The sequence below is a fragment of the Eubalaena glacialis genome, chromosome 6 (assembly GCF_028564815.1).
Source record: "Eubalaena glacialis isolate mEubGla1 chromosome 6, mEubGla1.1.hap2.+ XY, whole genome shotgun sequence".
NCBI lineage: Eukaryota > Metazoa > Chordata > Mammalia > Artiodactyla > Balaenidae > Eubalaena > Eubalaena glacialis.
In genome coordinates, this window is record NC_083721.1 from 117,688,908 (window position 1) to 117,716,413 (window position 27,506).

The window sequence follows — 27,506 nt, forward strand, 5'->3', positions numbered from 1 at the left end:
GAGATTCCTTAATGATCATTCTGTGAGACTCATAAGTCAGTCACATCAACTTCTACTTTGACATTTTTTCCACCTATACTAAGAGATTGACAGTTTCTCATACCTTCAGTTGGCTCACTTGGCAGTCCTTTTGCACATATCTCAGTAGTTAAATGTAACACAGCTTCATCTATTTTTGGGTAGCCTCCATTCTTAGGTTCCACAAAGCTCTAGGTGCTGCTTTTCTATGAAATATGGGTTTGTGGCCATTTCTCTGACAAACACTTATTTCACAAATATTAAATTTATGTCCTGCTTCTGTTTCCAGGCCTTTCTATATGCATAATAACTTCTTATCGTAATGCCAAGCATAGTGTTATCTTAACAGAAACATTTTAAGTGGCAAACAATATACGTAATACCAGCAGTGCATGTAACTCAATTGAAGAGAAAACAATATATGTAAATATCAACAGCTATAACAGTATTTGTGTGTGTGCAAGCAGTGGTAGCTATATCAAGATTGCCAGCTGGTCAGCCACTACTGTAAACACCTTCAGTTGCACAACACAATTTATAAGCTAAAATGTGGAAGAAATGTGGTCTTAGAATTAGGCTGCCCTTCCTTCCTTCCTGTAACCTTTCCTGACCATCCCTTTGCCAGGGTTGGGACACACAGATCAACAAGTAATGGGCTTACAGTCTTGTGGGAAGACAGACAACTAGACAAGTCTCTCTACTAGTGGGCAATGAGGGCTAGGATAGGAGAAGTGGAAGGTACCAGGAGAACAAAAGGAAGAGAGCCCACCCAGAAGTAGCACTCTTCTGGCTGGGTAATGAAGGAGGTAAGTAGTTAGGCAGTGACAGAAGAGGGCCTATCAGACAGCAAGTGTACTGGAAGTAGGAGGGACAACATATGCCTGAGTTTGATAGGGCATGGCAGAGTTGAGGAATGGAAAGCGTTTCTGTGTGAATGGAACTGAGTGTGGTGGAGAGAATGTAAATGACATGATCAGATTTGCAACTGAGGTAAAATACCTGATGTCCAGGGCCGAGCAATAATCAAACCAAGATAGGATCATAATTCTGTGATGAGGTTTAATTAAGCCAGAAGTCTGCCATGTTTTTTGCTATAGCAGGGTTTGAGCCCAGGGTACTGGGAAGTAGGTAAAAGGTCACAGCTGTTGGTTAAGTGGGTGGTTGAGAAGAGCCTCTTATGAGTGCTCAAAGAGGTTTGCAGGCTTGCCAGCTACCTCCTCTATGTAAGTTGGGACTTTAAAATTTGCTGAAGAATGCTGAGTAGCCAGATATATGTGGCATTGCCTGTAACATTGAAGTACACACTGAAGGGTTTGGAGTCATTGGTCAAAGAGATTTTCTCAAGCCTTTGAGAGGAATCATGCACACACGGGAAGGTGATTTGACCCTGTCTGGCCACTCTGTCAAATGATATCTTCTAAGAAGTACAATGCTTCTTTTAAATGCTGTGTCTAATGCATGATATGGAACAGGATGGAAGTCCCTGGCTGTATTTTGTAGGAGGTAAATCTCCATACCTCTTATCAAGTATTGCAGTGACCAGCCATTTTAAATAGGCTCACCAGAGCTGTATTTTTAAATGACCAGGTACATGATATCTGAATACCTGAAAGAGGAGGTTTCTATGATTCGCAAAGGCTTAGGGTGGTCCAAGAGCTATAAGATTTTTCAGGCTTCTGACTTCACCAAAATGTCAGTCCTTTAATGGGCTGCTCCGTTGCTTGGGCACAATGTTCCTCTCTCCCCATTAAACTTGATCCTCCTCCATTGAGTCTACCTCAGTTACCAAAGTCATACCGTGTCCTCCTTCACTCTTCTTCTTAATCACCCTCTCTGTTCAACCACATCCTCACCTCTTATTGATTGGTTCTACCGACTTCATTATCTCCTGCAACCATCTTGTTGTCTCTATTCCTACTGCGGCCAAGCTAGACCACACCAAGATACCTTGTAATTCACTCATTGTTCTTTTTGGTAATGGACAGAAACTTGAGTTCTTAATGATATCCAAGGACTTATAAATGGTAATTTATCAAACAGGTTACCATTTAAAGGACAGTGAAGGTCTCTGAGTCTTAAAACATTAAAATGGGGAAACAGAACTCAATAATAAATAAGTTAATAAAAAGCGACAAACATAAGCATAGCATTTTGTTTCCCTAGATAAGGAAACTATTTATTCAACTAATATTTACTGAGTACCAAATATATATATATCAGGTACTTTATAGGCATGGGAAATATAACAGTGAACAAGACAGACAAAGTCCTTGTGCCTATGGATATGATATTGTGGCCGGGTATATAGACAATTTGTTTTCAGAAATCAATCCAAAGACAAAAAAAAAAAAAAGGATGAAACACTAAAATTTCTAAATTGTTGTTTTAAATTCTAGCAAAAGCTACTTATTCAAAATGTTTAAATGTTAATTCATAAAGAAGCCACAACTGGCAATAATTCAATTGTCATTTTTTCTAGATATAATAAAATGCAAAAAAGACAGAAGTCCTTCCAGTCCTCAGCAATGTCCACGTTGCATGAACCCCAGGACCTCTAAAGGCAGGCCCTTAGTTATGGTCCCAGCTGCAGCTTTCCTGTGTGCCAAGCCAACCATTGACCCCTCCCTGAAATTGAAGAGCCTGACTATTCTGGAAGATAGTGTTTCTGTGTCCATCTCTCCCCAAGATTTCATGGCACCCTTTGGCTCCCTGACTTTGAATATGACAGACCAGTCTGGAAATGAAGCTAACATGACCTGCAGTATCCAAAAGCCCTCAACAACATCATCCACTGCATTCACTGCAGAAAATGACTACATCATGCTAAATGCATCATTTTCAACATTTCTGGTGTGTAACATAGATTACAGTCACATTCAGCCAGTGTGGAAAGTGCTGGCTTTGTACAGTGACTCTCCTCTGATCCTAGAAAGGAGCCACTTGCTCACTGAAACACCACAACTCTGCTACAAATATAAACAGGTGGTACTGAAGCCTGAAGACATCTTTACCAACATCGAGGCTGATCTCAGAGCAGATCCCTCTTGGTTAATGCAAGACCAAATTTCCTTGCAGCTAAACAGAACTGCCACCACACTCAGTACATTGCAGATCCAGTACTCCAGCGATGCCCAAGTCACTTTACCAAGGGCAGAGATGAAGCCAGAGAAACATAATTGGACCATGATTTCCAGGGATAACAATACTAAGCGGGAACGCACTGTTTTGGTCGGTGGGACCATTGACCTAGATTGCCCCAGCCAAGGAGACCCTCCCCCACAACTGGAGTGGCTTCTAGCTGATGGAAGTAAAGTGAGAGCCCCTTACGTTAGTGAGGATGGACGAGTCCTGATAGACAAAAGTGGAAAACTGGAACTCCAGATGGCTGATAGTTTTGACACAGGCATATACCACTGCATAAGCACCAATTACGATGACGCAGATATTCTCACCTATAGGATTACCGTGGTAGAGCCCTACATAGAAGCTTATCAGGAAAATGGAGCTCGTCATATAGTTTCCATTGGTGAAACACTTGACCTTCCATGCCATTCTACGGGTATCCCAGATGCCTCTGTCAGCTGGGTTCTTCCAGGAAACACTGTGCTCCATCAGTCCTCAAGAGATAAGCAAATTCTTAACAATGGCACGTTAAGAATATTACAGGCGACTCAAAAAGACCAGGGTCATTATCGTTGTGTAGCAGCCAACCCATCAGGGATCGATTTTTTAATTAACAAAGTTTCAGTCAAAATAAAAGGGCAACAGCCAGTGGAGCATAATGTAGAAACAGATGGATCTGGGTTTGATGAGCCCAATGCCATTGCTCAGCTTAAGGACCCACCAGCTGCACAACTCCCCACATCTGCTCCAGTGAGGGCTGAGGCTGGAAAACAAGTCTCAATCACAAGTAAGAATCCTAAGCATGGGGTGTTAATAGCCCAGCGGCATGGAGATGCAAACAACCGACGTTTCAGAGAGCCCAGGAGGCAGTTCCCTCCCTCTGCCCGGAGAATTGACCCACAACACTGGGCAGCACTACTGGAGAAAGCTAAAAAGAATATTATGCCAGAGAAGCGAGAAAATACCATAACAAAGCCACCTCCACTGGTCACCCAACTCCTGGAAACACCTGGTGAGGAAGTAGACTCATCAGGCATGCTCCCTCCAAATGAGGAATTTATGGTCCTGGCGACTAAAGCTCCCAGTGTTCTGGCAAGGACAGTGACTGCTGATTCCAGAAAATCATCTGATAGCCCTGTGACAAGTATAACTGCTGGCGCCCAAGTCTCCCCAATTGTGAGTCCACAGATACTACCGCCTGAAAAACCAAGAGATTTCAAACCATCTACTACTATTAAAACTAAAGCCATGTCAAAGAATATGAACGCAACCACATCAAGCAAAATGCAAGGCACAACCAACCGAAATTTATCTACTATCTTTCCTCTACTACCTGAAGCAAGTCAATTTCAGGATGCTGACGACATGGAGAGAAAAAGAGAGCATTTGCAAAGTGCACCCCCGTTAACAGTGGGGGCTACTACAATCAAAGATGTCCATATCCAAATTCTGGGTAGTGCTAACAGCAAAGCTGATGTATTTTTAGGATCAGTAAATGCCACGAATAGTCATCAGACGTCTGTAATAGGAGTCAGCGAACCCTGGAGCCATCGTTCCCATTCTCATGTTACTCAAAAACCTAACACCTCTAAGCTCCCTTCGGACCCACACATTGCTGCTCATTTGCAGTTACACATTCCTAGAAATAGTACAATTAACACTCCACTGTCCAGACACTCTGGAAGACGGAGGAAAATTTGGAGCAGGGGGCGAACTCCAATTTTCCGACAGCATGGATACAGCTTTGTGAGGCCAACACTCAGAGGTTCTTCTGTAGAAAGAACCACTGCATTTTCAGCCACAGAGCACAATGTGGTATGCCCATCCTGTTCTCCCAGAGAAAGACTCACCACTGCTGCAGCAGCATTGCCTTTTCCAAGGTCTTCCCCCGTCACCCTCCCTGAAGCTAAAATTGCCAGAGTCATAGCAGAAGAATCTACAACTCTAGTCCACAATCCATCATTACTATTTGAGAAAAAAACAGATGTAGATGTTGAGAAAACAACACCGACAATAAAATATTTCAGTGCTGAAAGTACACAAGTGACTCCAACTTGTGCAGTTATGACTCATGCAACAAATATTAGTTACCCAAGCGTGTCTAAAGCCAGTGAAGCTAAAAGAGATTCAGTGATTGTATCGCCACTTCCAGGTCCCACCATCAAGCCACCTATGCCTACTACTATAGCCATTACAAGATTTTCAAGAAGGAAATTTCCCTGGCATCATATCTTTGTAAATAACCATATCCAAAAAGAAAAGCTAAAGAATCAGCAAAAATTTGGTTCACAAAAAAGCACAGACTTGGTGCTTCCTAAAATATCTCCTGCTTTACCCACAGATGAAGTTTCCCCCTTCCATTTCACAACACTCTCAGCAAGTGTGATGCAAATTCCATCCGCAACATCAGCTACAACTCACCACAGTACCACTAAAACACACAGTCGTATAAGTCTCCCAACAATGAAGGAGATGCCCTTCCCACCTGTTTACCCTACACCTCCTAGTAGCTCAAGCAAAGAATCAAGTACAGATTTCATATCACTGCCAACAGCCATGCTGACAACTACTCCTACTGCCCCTGCATCTATCATTATCAACAAAGCCCAAATAGCCAGACCCAGGGCACGAAAAGTACAAAGACTTAAGGAGCCTCAAAAGAATAGGAATGACCCAAATAACTCTCCCAGCCAGATTTCTGGCTTCATTACACCCACCACTGTGACAATTCCTGTTCTAACAGCAGCTGAAACTTCAACCAAACCCAGTGTGTCTGCTTTCACTCATTCTCTTCTAGAAAACATAAAAGAAATTTCAAGCACGATTGGTCTTCATCCAAGAACCTTTAATCTGACAGATGTACTTGAAGAACCACCCAAGAAAAATAGTCAGACTTTGAAGAGCACAGCTGCTTCTGAAACCACTTTGTCCAGCAAACTACACCAGAGTACCACCACTAGGAACACAATCCTTAGACACTCAACCGTGCCACCCTTCCTGAGCGCCAGTGCCACTCCAATGCCAATTCCCACCTCCCCTCCCTTGAGTAAGCAAAGTGCAGTTGCTGACAATATGGCAACTCCCATTTTCAGGATGATGACACGTACAATGGTCAAGTCACATGAATCCTCAAAGCACAATGCTCATCCAGAGCAATTAGCAGTAACATCTCCCCAAACTCACCCAAATGCCAAGTTCACAACTGGAATCACCCACTTTATCTACTCCAATCTGTTACGTTCTACTCCTATGCCAGCACTAATAACAGCTAAATCACAGAATTCTAAGTTGACTCCCTCTCCCTGGTCAGAAAACCACGTTTGGCACAAGTCACACCCAGAAATGGCTGAAAAGGTCAGAAAGCCAGTAGTGAGCATACTGCCCACTCCAGATCTGCCAGAGGACACTACTCATGCTTCAAACTGGGATATACAGAAGAATGCAAAGAAAAGTAGCTTCGATAAGACACCAATTCAAAAAATAACAACTTCCAAATTCCTTCCCTTTGATTCTTTATCTAGGACTATATTTGAAAGGCCCAGAATAGTTGGAGGAAGAGCGGCAAGTTTTACTGTTCCAGCTAACTCAGATGCCTTTCTTCCTTGTGAAGCTGTTGGGAATCCCATGCCCACTATCCACTGGACCAGAGTCTCATCAGGTATTTGAAACTGTTTCTTTACGCTTCATCTTCTTTAGTTACAAAACAAGGAAAACATTGTGTTATGTTTCGGGGTTATGGATCCAAATAATCAACATCAACATCAGATTTCTCCAAGACTCAACCAATTAATATCCTTATTTGATATATGCATGGCTTTTTGCTCATTAGAAGGTTTTAAAACATATGCTAAGACCATTTTTTTGAAATGCTTTGAAAGCAGATCCAAAGAAATTGTGAATGGTCATTGTGTTGAAGCATCTGGCTTTTACATTAAAATTAGGGTTTTTAAAAAAAATAATCCAGAAATAACTTGAGTAATCTGAAGACTAGGTGTCTTAATTTTAAATATATTTTTTCTCAGTAGCCTAACAAAAAGATAGCTTTCCTCTTGAGACTTCCACGTGAGCAACTTATGTTTGCCATCTAAACTTTGATGACCTATGGCTATAAATTTCTTTCTTCTTATCAGGACTTGATTTTTCTAAAAGGAAACAGAACAGCAGGTTCCAGGTGCTCCCCAATGGTACCCTGTCCATACAGAGGGTGGACATCCAGGACCGAGGACAGTACCTGTGCTCAGCATCCAATCCACTTGGCACAGACCGCCTTCACGTCACCTTGTCCGTGGTTTCCTATCCCCCCAGGATCCTGGAGAGACATACTAAGGAGATCACAGCCCATTCCGGAAGCACAGTGGAACTGAAGTGCAGAGCTGAAGGCAGGCCCAGGCCTACAATTTCCTGGATTCTTGCAAACCAGACAGTGGTCTCTGAATCATCCGAGGGGAATAGGCAGGCCCTGGTGACATCTGACGGAACGCTGGTCATCCACAATCTCAGCATTTATGACAGGGGCTTTTACAAATGCCTGGCCAGCAACCCAGTGGGCCAGGATGCACTGCTGGTTAAAATACAAGTTATTGCGGCCCCACCTGTTATTCTAGAACAAAAGAGGCAAGTTATTGCAGGGACTTGGGGCGAAAATTTGAAACTGCCCTGTACTGCAAAAGGAACTCCTCAGCCGGGTGTTCACTGGGTCCTCTCTGATGGCACCGAAGTGAAACCATTACAGTTCATCAATTCCAAGTTCTTATTTTCAAATGGAACTCTGTTTATAAGAAACATAGCCTCTTCAGACCGGGGCACTTATGAATGCATTGCTACCAGCTCCACTGGCTCAGAGAGAAGGGTGGTAATTCTTACAGTGGAAGAACGAGAGACCATCCCCAGGATAGAATTTGCATCCCAGAAATGGACGGAGGTGAATCTGGGGGACAAATTACTACTGAACTGCTCAGCCATTGGGGAGCCGAAACCGAAAATAATCTGGAAGCTACCATCCAAGGCTGTCGTCAACCAGTGGCACAGGTAAACCATACCTTTCTGTTGAGATTATCTTCTTTATTTAGCTGTACAACTTCTGAACTGGCAAAAGGGGTAGAGCGAGAGTAGCAGCAGTGTTAGAGAGCACACAGACTCTGCACAGGAAAGTAACTTGCTCTAAAGAAAACCTAATCGTTTTGAGACTAATACAAAATAATACAAATTATATAAAAACCAAGTTTCTTACATGCCATACTCTAAGGGCCAGCTTCTTACTGAGTTTATGTAGTTAAAAAGAAGGATAAAAAATCTCATTTGCTTCCATACTTGTGACAGTTTTAAAATGGTACCTGTGTAAATGTATTTATAATTTTCCTATCCAAAAATAAGAGGGAATGTTGTAAAGCAATCAAGTTCTGGAGAGATGCACTTCATTATTTCACTCTTCAGAGTCTCCTAGTAAAGCATTTTCAATTTTAGTGCAATCTATACTTAATTTATTCTACCCTAAAACTGCAAAGCACTTTATGAAAGTCACAACATATTAAGGCCTTCACAAAGTGAAATGTATTCAGGACCTCCAATCACTCTGACGGTGTCAGACACTTATATACACATACATACTTTCTCTAATATCTCCTGTTACAGGCATATTAATAGTGATTTTTAACTGTTTTCTGTACAGATTAAATCTTTGAAAAATAAGTTTATGAGTATTAATTTTTGCCATTTACATGACTTCATACAATGATGTTTCATAATATGACAGAAAAGAGGGGAATGAACATTTCCATTTTATATGTTTGTGTGTTAATTTATTTTTAATAGATCCTTATTGGAGTATAACTGCTTCACAATACTGTGTTAGTTTCTGTTGTACAACAAAGCGAATGAGCCACATGCATACACATGTCCCCATATCAGCTCCCTCTTGAGCCTCCCTCCCATCCTCCCTATCCCACCCCTCTAGGCATCACAAAGCACCGAGCTGATCTCCCTGTGCCATGCTGCTGCTTCCCACCAGCTATCTATTTTATGTTCGGTAGTGTATATATGTTAATGTTGCTCTCACTTCGCCCCAGCTTTGCCCTCCCACCCCATGTCCTCAAGTCCATTTTCTATGTCTATCTCTTTATTCCTGGCCTGCAACGAGGTTCATCAGTACCATTTTTTTTTTTTTTTTTTTTTTTTTTAGATTCCATAGACAAGACTCTAGGTCCATCCACCTCACTCCAAATAACTCAGTTTTGTTTCTTTTCATGGCTAAGTAATATTCCATTGTATATATTTGCCACATCTTCTTTATCCATTCATCTGTTGATGGACATTGAGGTTGGTTCCATGTCCTGGCTATTGTAAATAGTGCTGCAATGAACATTGTGGTACATGTCTCTTTTTGAATTATGGTTTTCTCAGGGTATATGCCCAGTAGTGGGATTGCTGGGTCATATGGTAGTTCTATTTTTAGTTTTTAAAGGAACCTCCATACTGTTTTCCATAGTGGTTTTATCAATTTATATTCCCACCAACAGTACAGGAGGGTCCCCTTTTCACCACACTCTTTCCAGCATTTCTTGTTTGTAGATTTTTTTGATGATGGCCATTCTGACTGGTGTGAGGTGATACCTCCTTGTAGTTTTGATTTGCATTTCTCTAATAAGTAGTGATGTTGAGCATCTTTTCATGTGCCTCTTGGCCATCTATATGTCTTCCTTGGTGAAATGTCTATCTAGGTCTTCCGCCCATTTTTTAACTGGATTGTTTTTTTGATATTGAGCTCCATGAGCTGTTTGTGTATTTTGGAGATTAAGCCTTTGTTTATTGTTTCATTTGCAAATATTTCCTCCCATTCTCAGGGTTGTCTTTTTGTGTTGTTTATGGTTTCCTTTGCTGTACAAAAGCTTTTAAGTTTAATTAAGTCCCATTTGTTTATTTTTGTTATTTCTGTTACTCTAGCAGGTGGGTCAAAAAAGATCTTGCTGTGGTTTATGTCAAAGAGTGTTTTTCCTGTTTTCCTCTAAGAGTTTTATAGTGTCTTGGTCTTACATTTAAGTCTTTAATCCATTTGGGGTTTATTTTTGTGTATGGTGTTAGGTAGTATTCTAATTTCATTCTTTTACATGTAGCTGTCCACTTTTCCCAGCACCATGTATTGAAGAGGCTGCCTTTTCTCCATTGTATATTCTTGCCTCCTTTGTCATAGATGAGGGGTCCATAGGTGCGTGGGTTTATCTCTGGACTTTCTATCCTGTTCCATTGACCTATATTTCTGTTTTTGTGCTAGCACCATACTGTCTTTGATTACTGTAGCTTTTTGGTATAGTTTGAAGTCAGGGAGCCTGATTCCTCCCACTCCATTTTTCTTTCTCAAGATTGCTTTGGCTATTTGGGGTCTTGTGTATTTCCATACAAATTGTAAATTTTTTTTGTTCTAATTCTGTGAAGGATGCCAGTGGTAGTTTGATAGGCATTGCATTGAATCTGTAGATTGCTTTGGGTAGTATAGTCATTTTCACAATATCGATTCTTCCAATCCAAGAACGTGGTATATTTCTCCATCTGTTTATATCATCTTTGATTTCTTTCATCAGTGTTTTATAGTTTTCTGAGTACAAGTCTTTTGCCTCCTTAGGCAGGTTTATTCCTAGGTATTTTATTCTTTTTGTTGCAGTGGTAAATGGGAGTGTTTGCTTAATTTCTCTTTCTGATTTTTCGTTGCTGGTGTATAGGAATGCCAGAGATTTCTGCGCATTAATTTTGTACCCTGTTACTTTTACCAAATTCATTGATTAGCTCTGGTAGTTTTCTGGTGGCATCTTTAGGATTTTCTATGCATAGTATCATGTCATCAGAAAACAGTGACAGATTTACTTCTTCTTTTCCAATTTGTATTCCTTTTATTTCTTTTTCTTCTCTGATTGCCATTGCCTGGACTTCCAAAACTATGTTGAATAAGAGTGGCGAGAGTGGACATCCTTGTCTTGTTCCTGATCCTAGTGGAAATGCTTTCAGTTTTTCACCATTGAGTATGATGCTTGCTGTGGGTTTGTCATATATGGCCTTTATTATGTGGAGGTAGGTTCCCTCTATGCCCATTTTCTGGAGAGTTTTTATCATAAATGGGTGTTGAATTTTTTCAAAAGCTTTTTCTGCATCTATTGAGATGATCATATGGTTTTTATCCCTTAATTGGTTAATGTGGTGTATCACATTGATTAATTTGCGTATATTGAAGAATCCTTGCATCCCTGGGATAAATCCCACTTGATCATGGGGTATGATCCTTTTATTGTGCTGTTGGATTCTGTTTGCTAGCATTTTGTTCAGGATTTTTGCACCTATGTTCATCAGTGATATTGGACTGTAGTTTTCTTTTTTTGTGATATCTTTTTCTGGTTTTGGTGTCAGGGTGACAGTGGCTTCGTAGAATGAATTTGGGAGTGTTTCTCCCTCTGCAATTTTTTGGAAGAGTTTGAGAAGGATCGGTGTTAGCTCTTCTCTAAATGTTTGACAGAATTGGCCTGTGAAGCCATCTGGTCCTGGACTTTTGTGTGTTGGAAGATTTTTAATCACAGTTTCAATTTCATTACTTGTGATAGGTCTGTTTATATTTTCTAATTCTTCCTGGTTCAGTCTTGGAAAATTGTACCTTTCCAAGAATTTGTCCATTTCTTCATGGTTGTCCATTTGATTGCCATATCGTTGTTTGTAGTAGTCTCTTATAATTCTTTGTATTTCTGCAGTGTCAGTTGTGATTTCTCCTTTTTCATTTCCAATTTTATTGATTTGTGTCCTCTTCCTTTTTTTCTTGATGAGTCTGGCTAAGGGTTTATCAATTTTGTTTATCTTCTCAAAGAACCAGCTTTTAGTTTTATTGATCTTTGCTATTGTTTTCTTTGTTTCTATTTCATTTATTTCTGCTCTGATCTTTATGATTTCTTTCCTTCTGCTAACTTTCAGTTGTGTTTGTTCTTCTTTCTCTAGTTCGTTTAGGCGTAAGGTTAGATTTATTTGAGATTTTTCTTGTTTCTTGAGGTAGGCTTGTATAGCTGTAAACTCCCCTCTTAGAACTGCTTTTGCTGCATCCCATAGGTTTTGGATCGTCGTGTTTTCATTGTCATTTGTCTCTAGGTATTTTTTGATTTGCTCTTTGATTTCTTCAGTCATCTCTTGGTTACTTAGTAACGTATTGTTTAGCCTCCATGTGTTTGTGTTTTTAATGTTTTTTTCCTGTAATTGATTTCCAATATCATAGCATTGTGGTCAGAAAAGATGCTTGATACAATTTCAATTTTCTTAAATTTTCCGAGGCTTGATTTGTGACCCAAGATGTGATCTATCCTGGAGAATGTTCCATGTGCACTTGAGAAGAAAGTGTATTCTGCCACTTTTGGGTGGAATGTTCTATAAATATCAATTAGCCCTATCTGGTCTCTTGTGTCATTTAAAGCTTGTGTTTCCTTATTTATTTTCTGTTTGGATGATCTGTCCACTGGTGTAAATGGGGTGTCAAAGTCCCCTACTATTATTGTGTTACTGTCAGTTTCCCCTTTTATGGCTGTTAGCATTTGCCTTCTGTATTGAGGTGCTCCTATGTTGGGTGCATAAACATTTATAATTGTTATATCTTCTTCTTGGATTGATCCTTTGATCATTATGTAGTGTCCCTCCTTACCTCTTGTAACAGTCTTTATTTTAAAGTCTATTTTATCTGATACAAGTATTGCTACTCCAGTTTTCTTTTGATTTCCATTTGCATGGAATATCTTATTCCATCCCTTCACTTTCAGTCTGTATGTGTCCCTGAAGTGGTCTGATGTGGGTCTCTTGTAGACAGCATATAGATGGTTCTTGTTTTTGTATCCATTCAGCCAGTCTCAGTCTTTTGGTTGGGGCATTTAATCCATTTACATTCAAGGTTATTATTGATATGTATGTTCCTATTACCATTTTCTTAATTGTTTTGGGTTTGTTTTTGTGGGTCTTTTTCTTGTCTTGTGTTTCCCGCTTAAAGAAGTTTCTTTAGCATTTGTTGTAAAGCTGGTTTCGTGGTGCTGAATTCTCTTAGCTTTTGCTTGTCTGAAAAGCTTTTGACTTCTCCATCGAATCTGAATGAGATCTTTGCTGGGTAGAGTAATCTTGGTTGTAGGTTTTTCTCTTTCATCACTTTAAGTACATCCTGCTACTCCCTTCTGGCCTGCAGAGTTTCTGCTGAAAAATCAGCTGATAACCTTATGGGGATTCCTTTGTAGGTTATGTTTGGTTTTTCCCTTGCTGTTTTTAATATTTTTTCTTTTAATTTTTGTTAGTTTGATTAATATGTGTCTTGGTGTGTTTTTCCTAGGGTTTATCCTTTATGGGATACTCTGTGCTTCCTGGACTTGGGTGACTATTTCCTTTCCCATGTTAGGGAAGTTTTCAACTATAATCTCTTCAAGTGTTTTCTCAGGCTCTTTCTTTTCCTCTTCTTCTTCTGGGACCCCTATAATTCGAATGTTGGTGCATTTTGTGTTGTCCCAGAAGTCTCTGAGATTGTCTTCAACTCTTTTCATTCTTTCTTTATTCTGCTCCTCAGCAATTATTTCCAATATTTTGTTTTCCAGCTCACTTATTCGTTCTTCTGCCTCAGTTATTCTGTTATCGATTCCTTCTAGTGTATTTTTCACTTATTACATTGTTCATCTCTGTTTATTCTTTAGTTCTTCTAGATCTTTGTTAAACATTTCTTGTATATTCTCCATCTGTGCCTCCATTCTATTTCTGAGATTCTGGATCATCTTTACTATCATTACTGTGAATTCTTTTTCAGGTAGATTGCCTATTTCCTCTTCATTTATTTGGTCTTGTAGGTTTTTGCTTTGCTCCTTCATCTGTGACATATTTTTTGGCCATCTCATTTTTTTTTTTTTATGAGTGGGATTGTGTTCATCTCTTACTGGTTGTTTGGCCTGAGGCTTCCAACACTGGGCTTTGTAGGCTACTGTGTAGAGCTGGGTCATGGTGCTGAGATGAGGAACTCTGTGGGACCTCACTCGGATGAATATTCCCTGGGGTCTGAGGTTCTCTGTTAGTCCAGTGGTTCGGACTCAGAGCTCCCACTGCAGGAGCTTTGGCCCACCCGTGGGCTCATGAACCAAGATCCTGTAAGCTGCCTGGGGCAGCAAAAAAAAAAAAAAACCACAGTAACAAAGTAAAAAATTAGACTAGGAAACTAACAGATATGTTAAGAATATAAAAATAAAAATATAGATGAATCAACAACCAGAAGGTACAACAGTACCACAGTAGTAAAAAAGAGGAGGGGGGGGGAAAAAAAAGGCTGGAAAAGGCCTTGGCTGTGGAGGGCAGGGTCTAAGCAAGGGTGAGGTTTGGGTGGTGGGCGGGGCCAATGCTCAGGACCACTGACAGGGCTGGAAAAGGCCCTGGGGGCTGTGGGGGGGGTGGGGCTTAGGCTCAAGGAACAGAAGGGGCCCAGGCGTGCCCCCCACCCCTGCTCTCAGAGGGCAGGGGACCTCACCTGGGAGCCCAGCAGCCTTTCTGGGCTCAAACGCCCTCTGTTCCTCTCCCGCTCCTCCCAGAGGGCCCCTCCCGCCTGCCTCTCCTGAACTCCCCAGCCTCCCTCCTATGCCCCTAAGGACCCACGTGGCCTGGAGCGGGGTTTGGAGGGCAGGGGGTCGGCCTGGGAGCTCAGCAAGCTCCCTGTGCCCGAGTGGGTGGGGCAATCGCCCTCCGCTCCTCCGGTCTGGGATGGCCCCTCCTGCCTGCCTCTCCTGATCTCCCTGGCCTCAGGGTTGCTGATCCTGTCTGGCCTCCACTTCACCTCCCCCCTCAGTCCCCCTACGTCCTACTGGTTCACTTTGGGGTTCCTCCCGTCTCCTTGGGCGTCAGAGTCCCCTACCAGTGGCCGGTAGGTGCCATAGTTGTGGGGAAACGCTAACTCTGCATCTTCCCACGCTGCCATCTTGACTCCACCTCCATGTTTATTTATTAATAGAAAATATCCATGCAAGAGAAATTATACATGAGTTTCTGCTTAAAAGAATAGATTTTTTTCTAGTGTCAAACTATAAGTTGGTAACGGATATAGTTAAGGAATTTAACTTGTGATCTTTAACTCCAAAGTAAATGTTAATTTCCAAGCTTTTCAAATAAGTCATGAAAATTACCTAAATTTTAAATTGAAATTTAGATTTAAAATTTTAAAATGCTGAGTTACGAAATGTAAACTTCACAAGTCACATGTGTATGCTTGTTATCTACTACACGTATACCCATTTGTAGCATCAAGTATTTTCAATAGCTTACCAGTTTTTGTATATAATAGTATAATATCAGCATGTCTGTTTAATCACCCTGCAGCACATGAGGGTGATTCTCATTTACCCAGAGACTGCTCATTTTTCTGTGTAATTCTGAATACAATTTCACTACCCATGCAGAAACCAATGCAAGAAGTGTAGAAGGCATTACACTTGTGATGGGAATAACAGATAAATTTCAAAGTTTAGGTTGTAAAAACAATGTCTAAAATGTTTACTGGGCATTAGGTCAATTTTTAAGAATGGAAGAGGTGTGAAAAAATGTAAGGGAATGTCTTAAAAAGTTAATCCAAAGGAATGTCTAAAACACATTAGCATCTCAGAATAAATCTCGACCAATAAATCTCGACCTAGGTAGTCCAACAAATCTTTCAGAGTTTAATAGCAAAGATATTAGGTAGGCTGTTTATATTTTGTTTTGGGAAAGCACTTACGGAACACAGAAAGATTGTTCATATTTTGGAAGAGGCAACAGAGTGTGTAAGATCACAGATGCTATCACAGGTCCACTAGAGGTACTGTCATTCTTTTCTTTTATAATGAACTACAACTTGTTTGCTAACTGAACACTTCAGTGATTATTCTGCAACTAACCCACTCAGAAAGGCAAGAATGCTCTTTACTTAGATGCTTTAGATGTCAAGAGAAATTAAAAGGGCACTTCTGCTGTTAAAAAAAAAAAAAGTCCTTCCTGTTGCCACTTCTTGGCTCTGTAAGTCTGAATTTATTTTAGATTCTAAAAACGAAAATTTTCATCATAGCTATGCTCATCCAAGTCTATTCCACCATCAACAAAATAAGCAAAACTTTTTACTTTTTTAAAGCCTAGTTGTCAGCTGAACAGTTGCCTTTTCTGAATTTTTTTTTAACCATCTCAGACTTTTAGAGCACTACTGGTCTACCTCCAGGACTTTAAATGTGACTTACGTGACCTATGTTTCAGGACAGAATTGTGTTTCCTCTTCTTTGGAACCTTGCTTCTCATGACCTGGGGGCTTGTTACAAGAACAGAAACTCAGGCCCCATCCCAGATGGGCAGAATCAGAATCTGCATTTTAAAAAGATCCTCAGGTGAATCACATGCACAATAAGGTCCAAGAAACACTGTTCTAAAAGACTGCAGATGCTTGCCTGTGCATTAATTTTCATAAAAACTTCCCTTTCTTTTACTCAGGGAAAACTTCCACTTTCAAAAGTAAATTTTCCCTTAATATCAGTTTATGAAAGGAAACAGTTACAGTTCTCTTTTTATATATTACAACTTCCAGATGCATCAGCTTTTGGGGCAAGGAAAGGTCATTTTGAGTCACTGGTTTTCAAAGGGTTGTCCCCCTACCAAGAGCATTAGCATTGCCTGAGAACTTGAATCCGATTCTGTGTTTTGACACCCAATCTGTGTTCTTAAAAGCTGTCCAGGTGATTATAGCACACACTCAAATTTGAGACTTTCACAAACTTTAATGTTCATAGAGTCACCTGGGAAGTTTGTCAAACAGTGGGTTCCCGGATCCCTGGCTAGATCTATTGGATCAGAATCTCTGAACAGTGAAACCGGGAAATATGCATCTGAAATTAGACCCCATGTAATTCTGATGCAGGTGATGAGGGAACTGCATTAAATACCAAGATTTAGAGCAGTGGTTCTCAGACTTTGCTGCACATGAGAGTCATTTGGAAAACTGAGTCCTGAGGCCAAGGTCACACTCCACACCAATTAAGTCAGAAATTCTGGAGGTGGGACCCAGGCAACAGCACTATTTTATACAAATGATTTTAATGCGCACTCGAGTTTGAGAAACAGAGCTCTTAGAAAGCATTAGGAAAGAATGATAGCAGGTGGCAGTGTAGCATGGTGAAAAGGGCAAGTTACTATGTCTAAGTATCATTTTATTTTTTTGGCTGTATAGTGGGGAACTACCTAAAGATTAAAAAATAAATGCAAAGACCCTTGTAGTTTCTATTCCTTTTATTAAGTGCATCCATTATGATGACCTTCCTTTGTTTTATATGCAAGACAAGTTCTTTCCAGGCTTGAGGAAAGAAAAAAAAAAATATCAGCACTTGTAAGTTGTCCTACAACAAATACTCTTCCTACTCACAGTATGTTTTCTTGAAGGTAAAAAATGACTTGAGGCTGTTTGACTTGCTTAGCAGTTGTGCTATGAAAGGTCATCCACACTTTTCTCTCTCGTTTCACCCACCTGCTTAGCTCATGTTGCCAAAAAACTAGGAGAAAAACATATACGGAGATTTCCACCTATGGGTGTTTTGATTGCGTTTTTAGCAGTTGCTCAGTTTCCACTGGTCTTTTTGAAAAACTAGATTTAGTTTTACCAGGAAAGATCTGCCACCTGATGGTTCAATGTGGTAATAGCAGGCTGTGTAGTGGCTTCAGAGAGAAAAATGGTCTTCATGAAGTTCAATATAATACAGAGACCAGAGTCACGGTACAGCTGCCTGCAAAGACAGATGCTTTAGTAAGCTTCTAATGTGTCTTACCTTGGCATTTTCTCTCTTTATAAAAAAAAGTAAAACTCATTTTCTAACCAAATAAATGATTACTAATATCTCTTTAAAAAGGAAAACCTGGTATCTTTTCTGAGCAAGTAAATTTGTATGAAAGTTGTTCTTTACTGACGTATATCACAAAATGATCATTTGATGTGTAAAGTGGTCAAGACAGTCAGTCATGGGTCTAGGAAACTGGTATTTCTAATATTCTCATCACCATTAAAATTCTTTTTAATTGAAATGCAAAGGAGATTCATTTGAAGTCCATCTAAGACATACTGCTTGTCTGCACTAAATCATATCTGTTCAGCTAATTTCATCTTTCAGAATAGCTTAAAAGACAGTAAAGAAGCCAGTACTGATTTTAATTCCATTGCAACAGTTTAAGAAAATGTCCATAAAGCTAATCCTGTGTAAATAAGTCTCCCACCCCTTGCTAATACCTGCATAATCAATCAATCAGTCTCTTCTTTCCTCAGAATGGGCAGCCGCATCCATGTCTACCCAAATGGATCCCTGTTTGTTGGATCAGTAACAGAAAAAGACGGTGGGGACTACTTGTGTGTGGCGAGAAACAAGATGGGGGACGATCTGACCCTGATGCACGTCAGCCTAAGACGGAAACCTGCCAAAATTGACCACAAGCAACATTTTAAAAAGCAAGTGTTTCACGGGAAAGACTTCCAAGTCGATTGCATGGCTTCCGGCTCACCAGTGCCCGAGATATCCTGGAGTCTGCCTGATGGGACGATGATAAATAACGCCATGCAGGCCGACGACAGTGGCCACAGCACCAGGAGGTTCACCCTCTTCGACAACGGAACCTTATACTTCAACAGAGTTGGGATGGCAGAGGAAGGAGATTACACGTGCCATGCCCAGAACACTCTAGGGAAGGATGAAATGAAAGTCCACCTAACAGTCATAACAGCTGCCCCACGGATCCGGCAGGGTTACAAGACCAACACGAGAGTCAAGGCTGGAGACACAGCCGTCCTTGACTGTGAGGTCACTGGGGAACCCAAGCCAAACGTATTTTGGTTGCTGCCTTCCACTGACATGATTTCATTCTCTAAGGACAGGTACACATTTCATGCCAATGGGTCTTTGTCCGTCAACAGAGTGAAACTGCTCGATTCTGGAGAGTACGTATGTGTGGCACGAAATCCCAGTGGGGATGACACCAAAATGTACAAACTGGACGTTGTCTCCAAACCTCCATTAATCAATGGTCTGTATACAGATAAAACCATCATTAAAGCCACGGCAGTGAGGCATTCCAAAAAACACTTCAACTGCAGAGCCGAAGGGACGCCATCTCCTCAAATCATGTGGATCATGCCAGACAATATTTTCCTCACAGTTCCGTACTACGGAAGCAGAATCACAGTGCATAAAAACGGAACCTTGGAAATCAGGAACGTGAGGCTTTCAGATGCAGCCAATTTTACCTGTGTGGCTCGGAATGAAGGAGGAGAGAGTGTGCTGGTGGTACAGTTAGAAGTACTGGAAATGCTGAGAAGACCGACATTCAGAAATCCACTTAATGAAAAAATCGTTGCCCAGCTTGGAAAGTCCACAGCATTGAATTGCTCTGTTGATGGAAACCCACCACCTGAAATAATCTGGATTTTACCAAATGGCACACAGTTGTTTCCCAACGGACCAAAAAATTCTCAGTATCTAATAGCAAGTAACGGCTCTTTTATCATTTCTACAACGACTCGGGACGACGCAGGAAAATATCGGTGTGCAGCAAGAAATAAAGTTGGCTATATTGAGAAATTAATTGTATTAGAAATTGGCCAAAAGCCAGTGATTGTCACTTATGCACGAGGAACAGTTTACAGTATCAGTGGAGACACTCTATCGTTGCGCTGTGTCTCTGATGGAAGCCCTAAGCCACGTATCAAATGGACTGTGCCAAGTGGTTATGTAATAGACAGGCCTCAGATCAGTGGAAAATACATACTGCATGAAAACGGCACCTTAGTCATCAAAGAGGCAACAGCTCATGACAGAGGAAGCTACGTCTGTAAGGCTCAAAACAGCATTGGCCACGCACTGATTACTGTTCCAGTAATGGTTGTGGCCTACCCTCCCCGAATTACAAATCGCCTACCCAGGAGCGTCCTCACAAGGACAGGCGTGGCCGTTCAGCTCCACTGTGTGGCCCTGGGAGTCCCCAAGCCAGAAATCACATGGGAGATGCCTGACCACGCCCTGTTCTCAGGGGCACACAAAGGGAGGACGCGTGGAATTCAACGTTTTCACCCACAAGGTACCCTAGTCATTCAGAATCCTCAAACCTCAGATTCTGGGATATACAGATGCACAGCAAAGAATCCACTTGGAAGTGATTACGCAACAACTTACATCCAGGTAATCTGACAGAAAATAAAACTACCTGAACAAAGGCAACATCTGGACAGAATTTACTTTTTGGAAGAAGTTTAATCAAAGGCAGCCATAGGCATGTAAATGAATTTGAATACACTTACAATATTAAATTTATAATAGACATGCAAAAAAAAAAAGGACTTGTAAATAAATGCATTATGAACTGATACTGATTTTTTTATAATGGATCTCAAAACAAACTTTTAACTTAAGGCACTTTTATTTTGCCAACAAATAACAATGAACATTAAGAGAAAAACGACCATAAAATAACAAGTGGCTAATGTACCTGAATTCTTCATTAAAGAATGGACTTTTTTTTTTTCTTTCATTTGCCTAGTGTCCACCTTCTATTAATCAATGTTACAAGCATGGCGCTGAGGACAGACACAATGGAAAAGATTAAATTTGCGGTCCATGTAAATTTGCCATCCTGATGTATAAATACTGTGGTCAGTTTATAAATATTTTACTAAAACCCACAGAAAATAAGCGCTGAACTGTTTTATGATTCACCATTTTGTGCACACTGAAATTTTCATTGATGGGGAATACAAAAAAAGGTTTTAATAACTGCATTTAAAAATAAATGCAGGCTGAATTTCCACTTGTAAAAAAGCAACTTAACACCTGCACATCATAAAACGTGAAAAGGGGGTTGATTACATCTATCCCAAATAAAGCCATTAAAAAGTTTTTAAAATAAATACACTGAAACTTCTTTATAACTTCAAAATCTAGCTCAGGCACCCCTGGTTTGGAACTATTTGTTTATAAGGAAAATTTTCTTAGGAGGAATCAATCATTGCTCTATGAGCATTTATTCTATAAGGTGATAATCCTTTGTGACAGGGAAATGTTTGGGAAAATCTAGACTGAATACATATAATGGAGTTTCACTGTAGTTAAAATTTGATCAACCCTATACAAAATGTTGCTTTTTGTAATTCACTGAATTTACATTACATGCTTAATTCAACCTGAATTAATTTACGGGACAATATGATTCAGCTTTTCTAACTCTAGAGGCTAGGATTTTCCAGTGTAATTTCTCCAGCATCTATTCAATTATTTGCCTATTATTTAAGAAGACTTATAGGAGACTTAATAAATGAAAAAGAAGAAAATGCCATAGGTCTTGCTCAGATATCTCAGCACACAAAACCGAGAACTACATTTGCCCCTGTCAATCAGTTGAGACAGATGGGGGGGACTCACTCACTTCATTGTGTTTTCATCACACCAACTTTCAGCTTGCCCCACCTAAAGAGGTGACCTGATTCCTACGTTCTTTGACGTTGGTATCCTGTGGCCACAAGCAGTCAAGGGATACTCGTTCTAACAAACAGTGATCTCATTCTACTTCCGGACCAAGAGGAATTAAAAAAGGACAAATGTAACCCTATTAGGAAGAAGCCTACTGTGTAAACAGGTGTATCTAAGGGCTTCTTATGTCCAACTCCATTCTATTTCAAAGTCTTTAAGGGAAACTGGGGTCTCCACCTTATCCTAAGATAATTTCCTCTTTGTCTTACCAAGCAAATTACCAGGTTCTGCCGAAGGACAGGGCTTTCCTTTGTGATCATTTCAAGACAAATCAATGCATATTCTAAAAAAGAAAAAGAAAACTCTCAGGAGAGAGGATTAAGTGGGAGGAAATATGATAAGAATAGACTGAAAATTCCAGTTTCTCTCTGTATAGGACACAGGGGAAAACCAGTTCTAGGTTTTTCCTCAACTCTCTGTAGAATCGTCAAATTATAGGGCCTTACCATATCTTAGCTTTCCCATCTAAAGAAAAAAAAGGAGACGACAACAACAAAAAGCTATGCCCCACAGCTTTCAAGTGCAAAATGATTAATAAATTAATTTCACTAACTTCTGCAAAATATAAAGTGCATACAAATGCTATGCAATTATAACACTCATTCTTGAAACAGTCTTACTTCTGTTTGCAATATTGAGCTACAAATATATATGGTTCAAACTGAAAAGTGGCATTTTAAACACCAGTAATTCTTGAGGAGAAGTAAAACAACAATCAGGACAGAACATGACCGGTACGCACTAGGCACGACATTCACATTTCAGTTGTTTTGCCAAGGCAGTCATTATATGACAGATCACTTTGAAGAAAAAATAACTTCATGAACTCTAAGTATGACTCTCAAGAGGGAAAAAAACAAAAAACAAAAAAAACTCTGATATACAAAACCAGCTGAAATGTCAAGATTCATCTTCTGAAAGCAGATAGAACATGTTAATTTAGTGAAAAGAATGGTCTTTAATGTTTTGGCAAAGTCTTTTCCAGCCCAGAGTAAACATGAAATGAGCGGGCTGGAGCGAAATCGTTTCACAGTGTACAAAGCAGTTCACATGGATGCTGCCACAGCAAAGTAAGCGGACATGTATTTGAGGTCATTTGCATGAGTCAAACTTTGCAATGAGTAACTCACCTGGGAAGATATAAATTATTTATATAATGATTTGCAAAGGAAATGATCTACTAAAGTTGTACCAGCTACATTTAAAAAAAGTAGTTCTACATGGTTTGCTCATTATAGACAAATCTATTCACAGTATGCGCGACTACGTTACATGTAAATTCATATGGCAAAAGAAAATGAATTAACACAGAACATGGGAAAATATCCCCCACATGTTTTAAAATGCCCTGCAATTTTCACATTCAAAATTTTATGCATCTAAATCTAAAAAAATATTATATGGAATACTCTTAAGTTACACAAACTGATAATAATTTACTGTATTTTTTACTCTAATAGGAGCAAATTACCACATACTTGAACAAAGTTAAAATAGTTACTATTTCTTTATAATAAATTTGATGTATAATTTACTTTACTTGTGCTTTTTGCACCAATTTATAAATACAGTATATGCAATACACAACCAAGACAGACACCAACATTAATAGTTAAATTCAAAATAGCAAATACTTACCATACAAAATAAACAGCAAATACATCTCTTATGAAAACCAGAGCCCCCCTGGACTTGGGGGCCAGATTCTCTGGAAACCATGTCAAGTTTGAGCACTGTGGAATCTCAGGCCAGCTGCGAGATTTTTTTCTCAAGTTGGCATAAGGTTCAGGAGAACCAAAACTGGACAGAGTCATTTTTGCCAAATCTGGCAAATAATTGGAACAATTCCACTGTGGTTCATTCCGGCCTTTAGAATTTACATGTTGTACCTTCACAAAGACTCTGGTCAATGATCTCGCCACTGAAAACAAATTTAGTAGTACAGCTACTTCTAACAGGCTTCCACGTACCTTAGGGTGGCTCTCACAGAAGCCTTGGTTTAAGTTCTTGGTCTAAGAAGTTTAAGTACTAAGCAACAATCTGTTTCAGCACCTTTTGACCACAACAGAAGCAAAGAAAAATCCTACATAAATAAGAACAAAGTTCATAAAGTGCTTAAGAAATTACAAACATTTCAAATTAGAGCGATGCAAATAAATGTCCATTTCGCCACCAAAGGTGAATGCAGAATAAATGGGTTGCTTTCCTGTCAAGATCTGACATGCCTTTCAAATCAGTAGTTTGGTCCGGCACAGTTTGCAAAAAAACCCCCAAAAAACAAAAAAAAAAACCCCAAAAAACAAAAAAACCAAACTTCATCATTAATGAATACATAAATATTTTAAATCCACCATAATCCATTCTTTCTATAACTACGAGATTCAATAAAAGCACCAATTTCAAAAGGTCTGCTACCGAACTCTTCCTGGAGTTAGGCCCACATGATCCACATTTTTAAACCTACTTTCAAATTGAATGAAACAAAACCAAACCACACCTTTTCCTTTACTTTTTGTTTAAACACCTTTGTATGAAATATAGCGTAAAATATAGGAAAACGCCAAAGAAATGAAAGAACAAAGGGACATTTCTAAAGATGACTAATGCATTAAATGTGATTTTCTATTTTTCAGTGCAAACGAAAAACTTCATGTCTTTGTTCTCTTCCAGACTCAGAAGTGTGAAGGATGCCCGTAGGGAGTCACTCCTTGCTGTGGCTGGTTACCTAATGAGAAAAAGAAACTCCAATAAAACTGCAGATGCAAAATTATGCCACAGATTGATGGCATGCTCTTGTCACTGTTCCTCTATTCCTGAGGCTGGTACTGAAAGCAAACTGACTGGTCAGGAAGTATAACACTAGCCCAGACACCTGTGCGGCCAAGGTCTTAATACCGCTGCTGAATTCATTCCGCAGAGGGGCCACCTCTACATCAGAGTCCCACAATGGCCAGCAACAGGCCTTGGGACGAGGGTCATTGGCCCGTCCAAAGTCTGTATCCCTGAGCTAAGAAACATCGCAATACTAACATAAAAAAGGACTGTATCATAAAACATGAAAAGTTCTGGAAACTTCATAAAAGCACATCAGAGATTCTACTTTAACACTGATGTTATAATAGGTGAGAGAGAAGTAGCTTGAAAGGGGCAATTTTCTGCAAATGGCCATGGATACATCAGAGAGAACCATGCAAGAGTGTATGCATGGGAGAGACAGGCTGTGTGTGTGACGCGAGTGTGTGCCTGTGCACATGTGTCTATATGCACACCTGGACAAATAAAGAACAGTGAGTAGGTTCAAAAAAATGACACAGGCTTAGAAATAGCTACTGCTTGCACAACTCTGGTGGGACTATTCAAATCCAAAGGCCCCATTCACAAGGATTATGGCATAAATGCAGCCGGCTGGAGCTGTGCAGTGGGCAGCTCGGCTTAGTTGCCCTTATTCAACAAAGAAGGCCGGCATCACTGCTCATGTCAGGCATCAGAATATATGTTGTGGTTAAGAGGTGGGCTCTGGAAGGAGACAGTCTGAGTTTTAGTCCCAACTGCTAGCCGAGTAACCTCGGGCAAACGAGAAAATGTCCCTGTTCTTTAGTTGCTTCCTCGTCTGTAATACAGGAATAGCAATAATACCTCGTCACACAAGGTGGTTTAGGAATCAAGTGAATTAATACATGTAAAGTCATGGGTCCAAGAAAGTGCTCCAGAATTGACGGCAAAAAAAACCCCCCCAAAAACCAAAAAAACACAAAAAACCCCCAGCATTCTGTGAGCCCTTGGAAATAGGAACCAAGAGTATGCTCCCCAGGTAGGTGCTACTCCATAAAAATTGTAGGTACATACCTCCAATCACTAGAAAAAAAAAATTAAAATATAACATGTTGTCTCTACCTTAAAATTATATTCTCTTTAGTCATGCAAAAATGTGAACTCTGGGGACTTCCCTGGTGGCACAGTGGTTAAGAATCCGCCTGCCAATGCAGGGGACACGGGTTCGAGCCCTGGTCCGGGAAGATCCCACATGCCGCGGAGCAACTAAGTCCGTGCGCCACAACTACTGAAGCCTGCGCGCCTAGAGCCAGTGCACCACAACGAAGAGTGGCTCCCGCTCGCCGCAGCTAGAGAAAGCCCGCGTGCAGCAGTGAAGACCCAGTGCAGCCAAAAAAAAAAAAAAAAAAATGTGAACTCTGGAGCTGATGAAACACAGTGAAATTTTAACCACACGTGTTTAATAGACCACACCGATGGAACAGTTGTTGGAAAAGATTGACATGATTTAACTGAGGGAAATATTTTTAAAGGAAAACAACAACAAGAACAACAACAACAGACCTTGGTTATGCCCTCAGAGAGACACAGGGTCTAAGAGAGGTGCTCCCTCTGCCCAGGAAAACACACGGGCAGCAGCCAGCCAGGAAATTAAGACTGGAGCCAAGCTGCCCCTCTCAGTCATCAACTGACCCTCTTCCCTACAGTATCCCACCAGAGCCACGCCACTGCCTTCAGAACTCGCTGCTCGTCGCTCTGTACCTCAGAAGCACAGAATCGAGAAACTGCTAGTCTCCCTGCTCGCTGTATGGATGAAAAACTGCGTGATCCAGATAATGGTGATAGAGCTGGCAGCAGAATTTAGGTCTCCTGACTTCCAGGCCAATATTCTTTGTATCACAGGGGCCTCGCTCCCATTTCTAAAAGAGTTGCCCATCCCGTGACTCCAGCACAGGGCGACTGGATTCACGGGAGCAGGTTGCTGGCACCGGGATGAGGCCTGATGGAATGGGTTGTCGGCACGCGCCCTAGAAAGGTAGCACGCCAGCACAGCAGCAAGATTAACCGGGGAGAAACACTGTCCTGCGATGCCGCCTGCCACGTTATGGGTCTTGATTTCTCTTAGTCGCTATCAGGAAAGGTAGGGTGGTGCCGTGGTAAGAGCGGTCATGGCCCTAGTGACCAGGGGATAGGTCTGGTGCTGGCCTCTCCATATCTGAGTCTTGGGGGCAGGGCGGGCACCTAGCCTGCTCCATCGTACACTGGAGGGTATCAGCCGAGTTGCTCTCTGGGACATCTAGCTTTATAAGAAAAGCACCTGCCGTTCCACAGGGACCCCAGCTGGAAAGAAACATTCCCAGATTCAAAGAGAAGCAACAGGAAAACATCCTCGCTGAACTCAAGGAAAAGACTGGGGCTTTTCCGGAAAAGAAGCATTCAAACCAACACGAACAAAATGAGAAGGGCCTGGACTAAAACGCACACGAAAACGGCACCAAGGAAGACAGTGTGCTGGCCGTTTTTGAGGAACTGCCACCTGTGTTTTGCTCGCTGGCTTGTTTTTCACGTCCCGGGAGCCATCTGTTCCGGACGGAGGGTACTTACTGGAAAGCTGCTTCTGGAGCTGCCGCACCAGAGCGGCCGTCTGCTGCTGTTGCTGGGTCTGCTGCAAGCCTTGCCTGGGAAACTGTAATCCAGAGAAAGGAGGGAAATCAGCGCTCAGCACAGACGAGAGCAGAAGGTCTGCAGCACGCTTTGAAGCCCTGCGCAGGACCACGCCCAGTGCGCGGACACGGACCTTCAGCCAAGCCTGGTGGACACCTGGGCATTACCTGAAAGTGCCCCATCCATTCCAAAACCCGTCTCCGGGTGGTGACCTAGCCTTTGCTGGGAGAGCCCTGAGGAAGGAGCCCAGCCGTGCCCAGTGGTTCACATATCCTTGTTACCTCAGCCTTCACCAGTTGGCTAGTTGGTATCACCATGTTACAAACCATTTGCATCAGCAAACTGAAAGCTGTCTGGTGGGAGGATTGGGTCAAGCACCACAGGCCTGGC

The 27,506-nt window shown here is 41.0% G+C and overlaps 2 protein-coding genes across 2 annotated transcripts in view; one reads left to right on the plus strand and one right to left on the minus strand.

Moving 5' to 3' along the window:
* The window catches only part of IGSF10 (immunoglobulin superfamily member 10), a 40,755-nt gene extending 20,331 nt beyond the window's left edge, over window positions 1-20,424 (plus strand). Inside the window, exons 5-7 of the mRNA XM_061193539.1 lie at window positions 2,498-6,799; window positions 7,272-8,169; window positions 18,434-20,424. Coding sequence (XP_061049522.1) covers window positions 2,498-6,799; window positions 7,272-8,169; window positions 18,434-20,345 — 7,112 coding nt within the window. The 3' untranslated portion in view covers window positions 20,346-20,424. The remainder of the gene's footprint in view (window positions 1-2,497; window positions 6,800-7,271; window positions 8,170-18,433) is intronic.
* A 3,893-nt stretch (window positions 20,425-24,317) lies between these two features.
* MED12L (mediator complex subunit 12L) overlaps window positions 24,318-27,506 on the minus strand; it is a 315,582-nt gene continuing 312,393 nt past the window's right edge. The window contains exons 43-44 of the mRNA XM_061193546.1: window positions 27,057-27,138; window positions 24,318-24,405 (exon numbers count right to left, since the gene is read on the minus strand). Coding sequence (XP_061049529.1) covers window positions 24,353-24,405; window positions 27,057-27,138 — 135 coding nt within the window. The 3' untranslated portion in view covers window positions 24,318-24,352. The remainder of the gene's footprint in view (window positions 24,406-27,056; window positions 27,139-27,506) is intronic.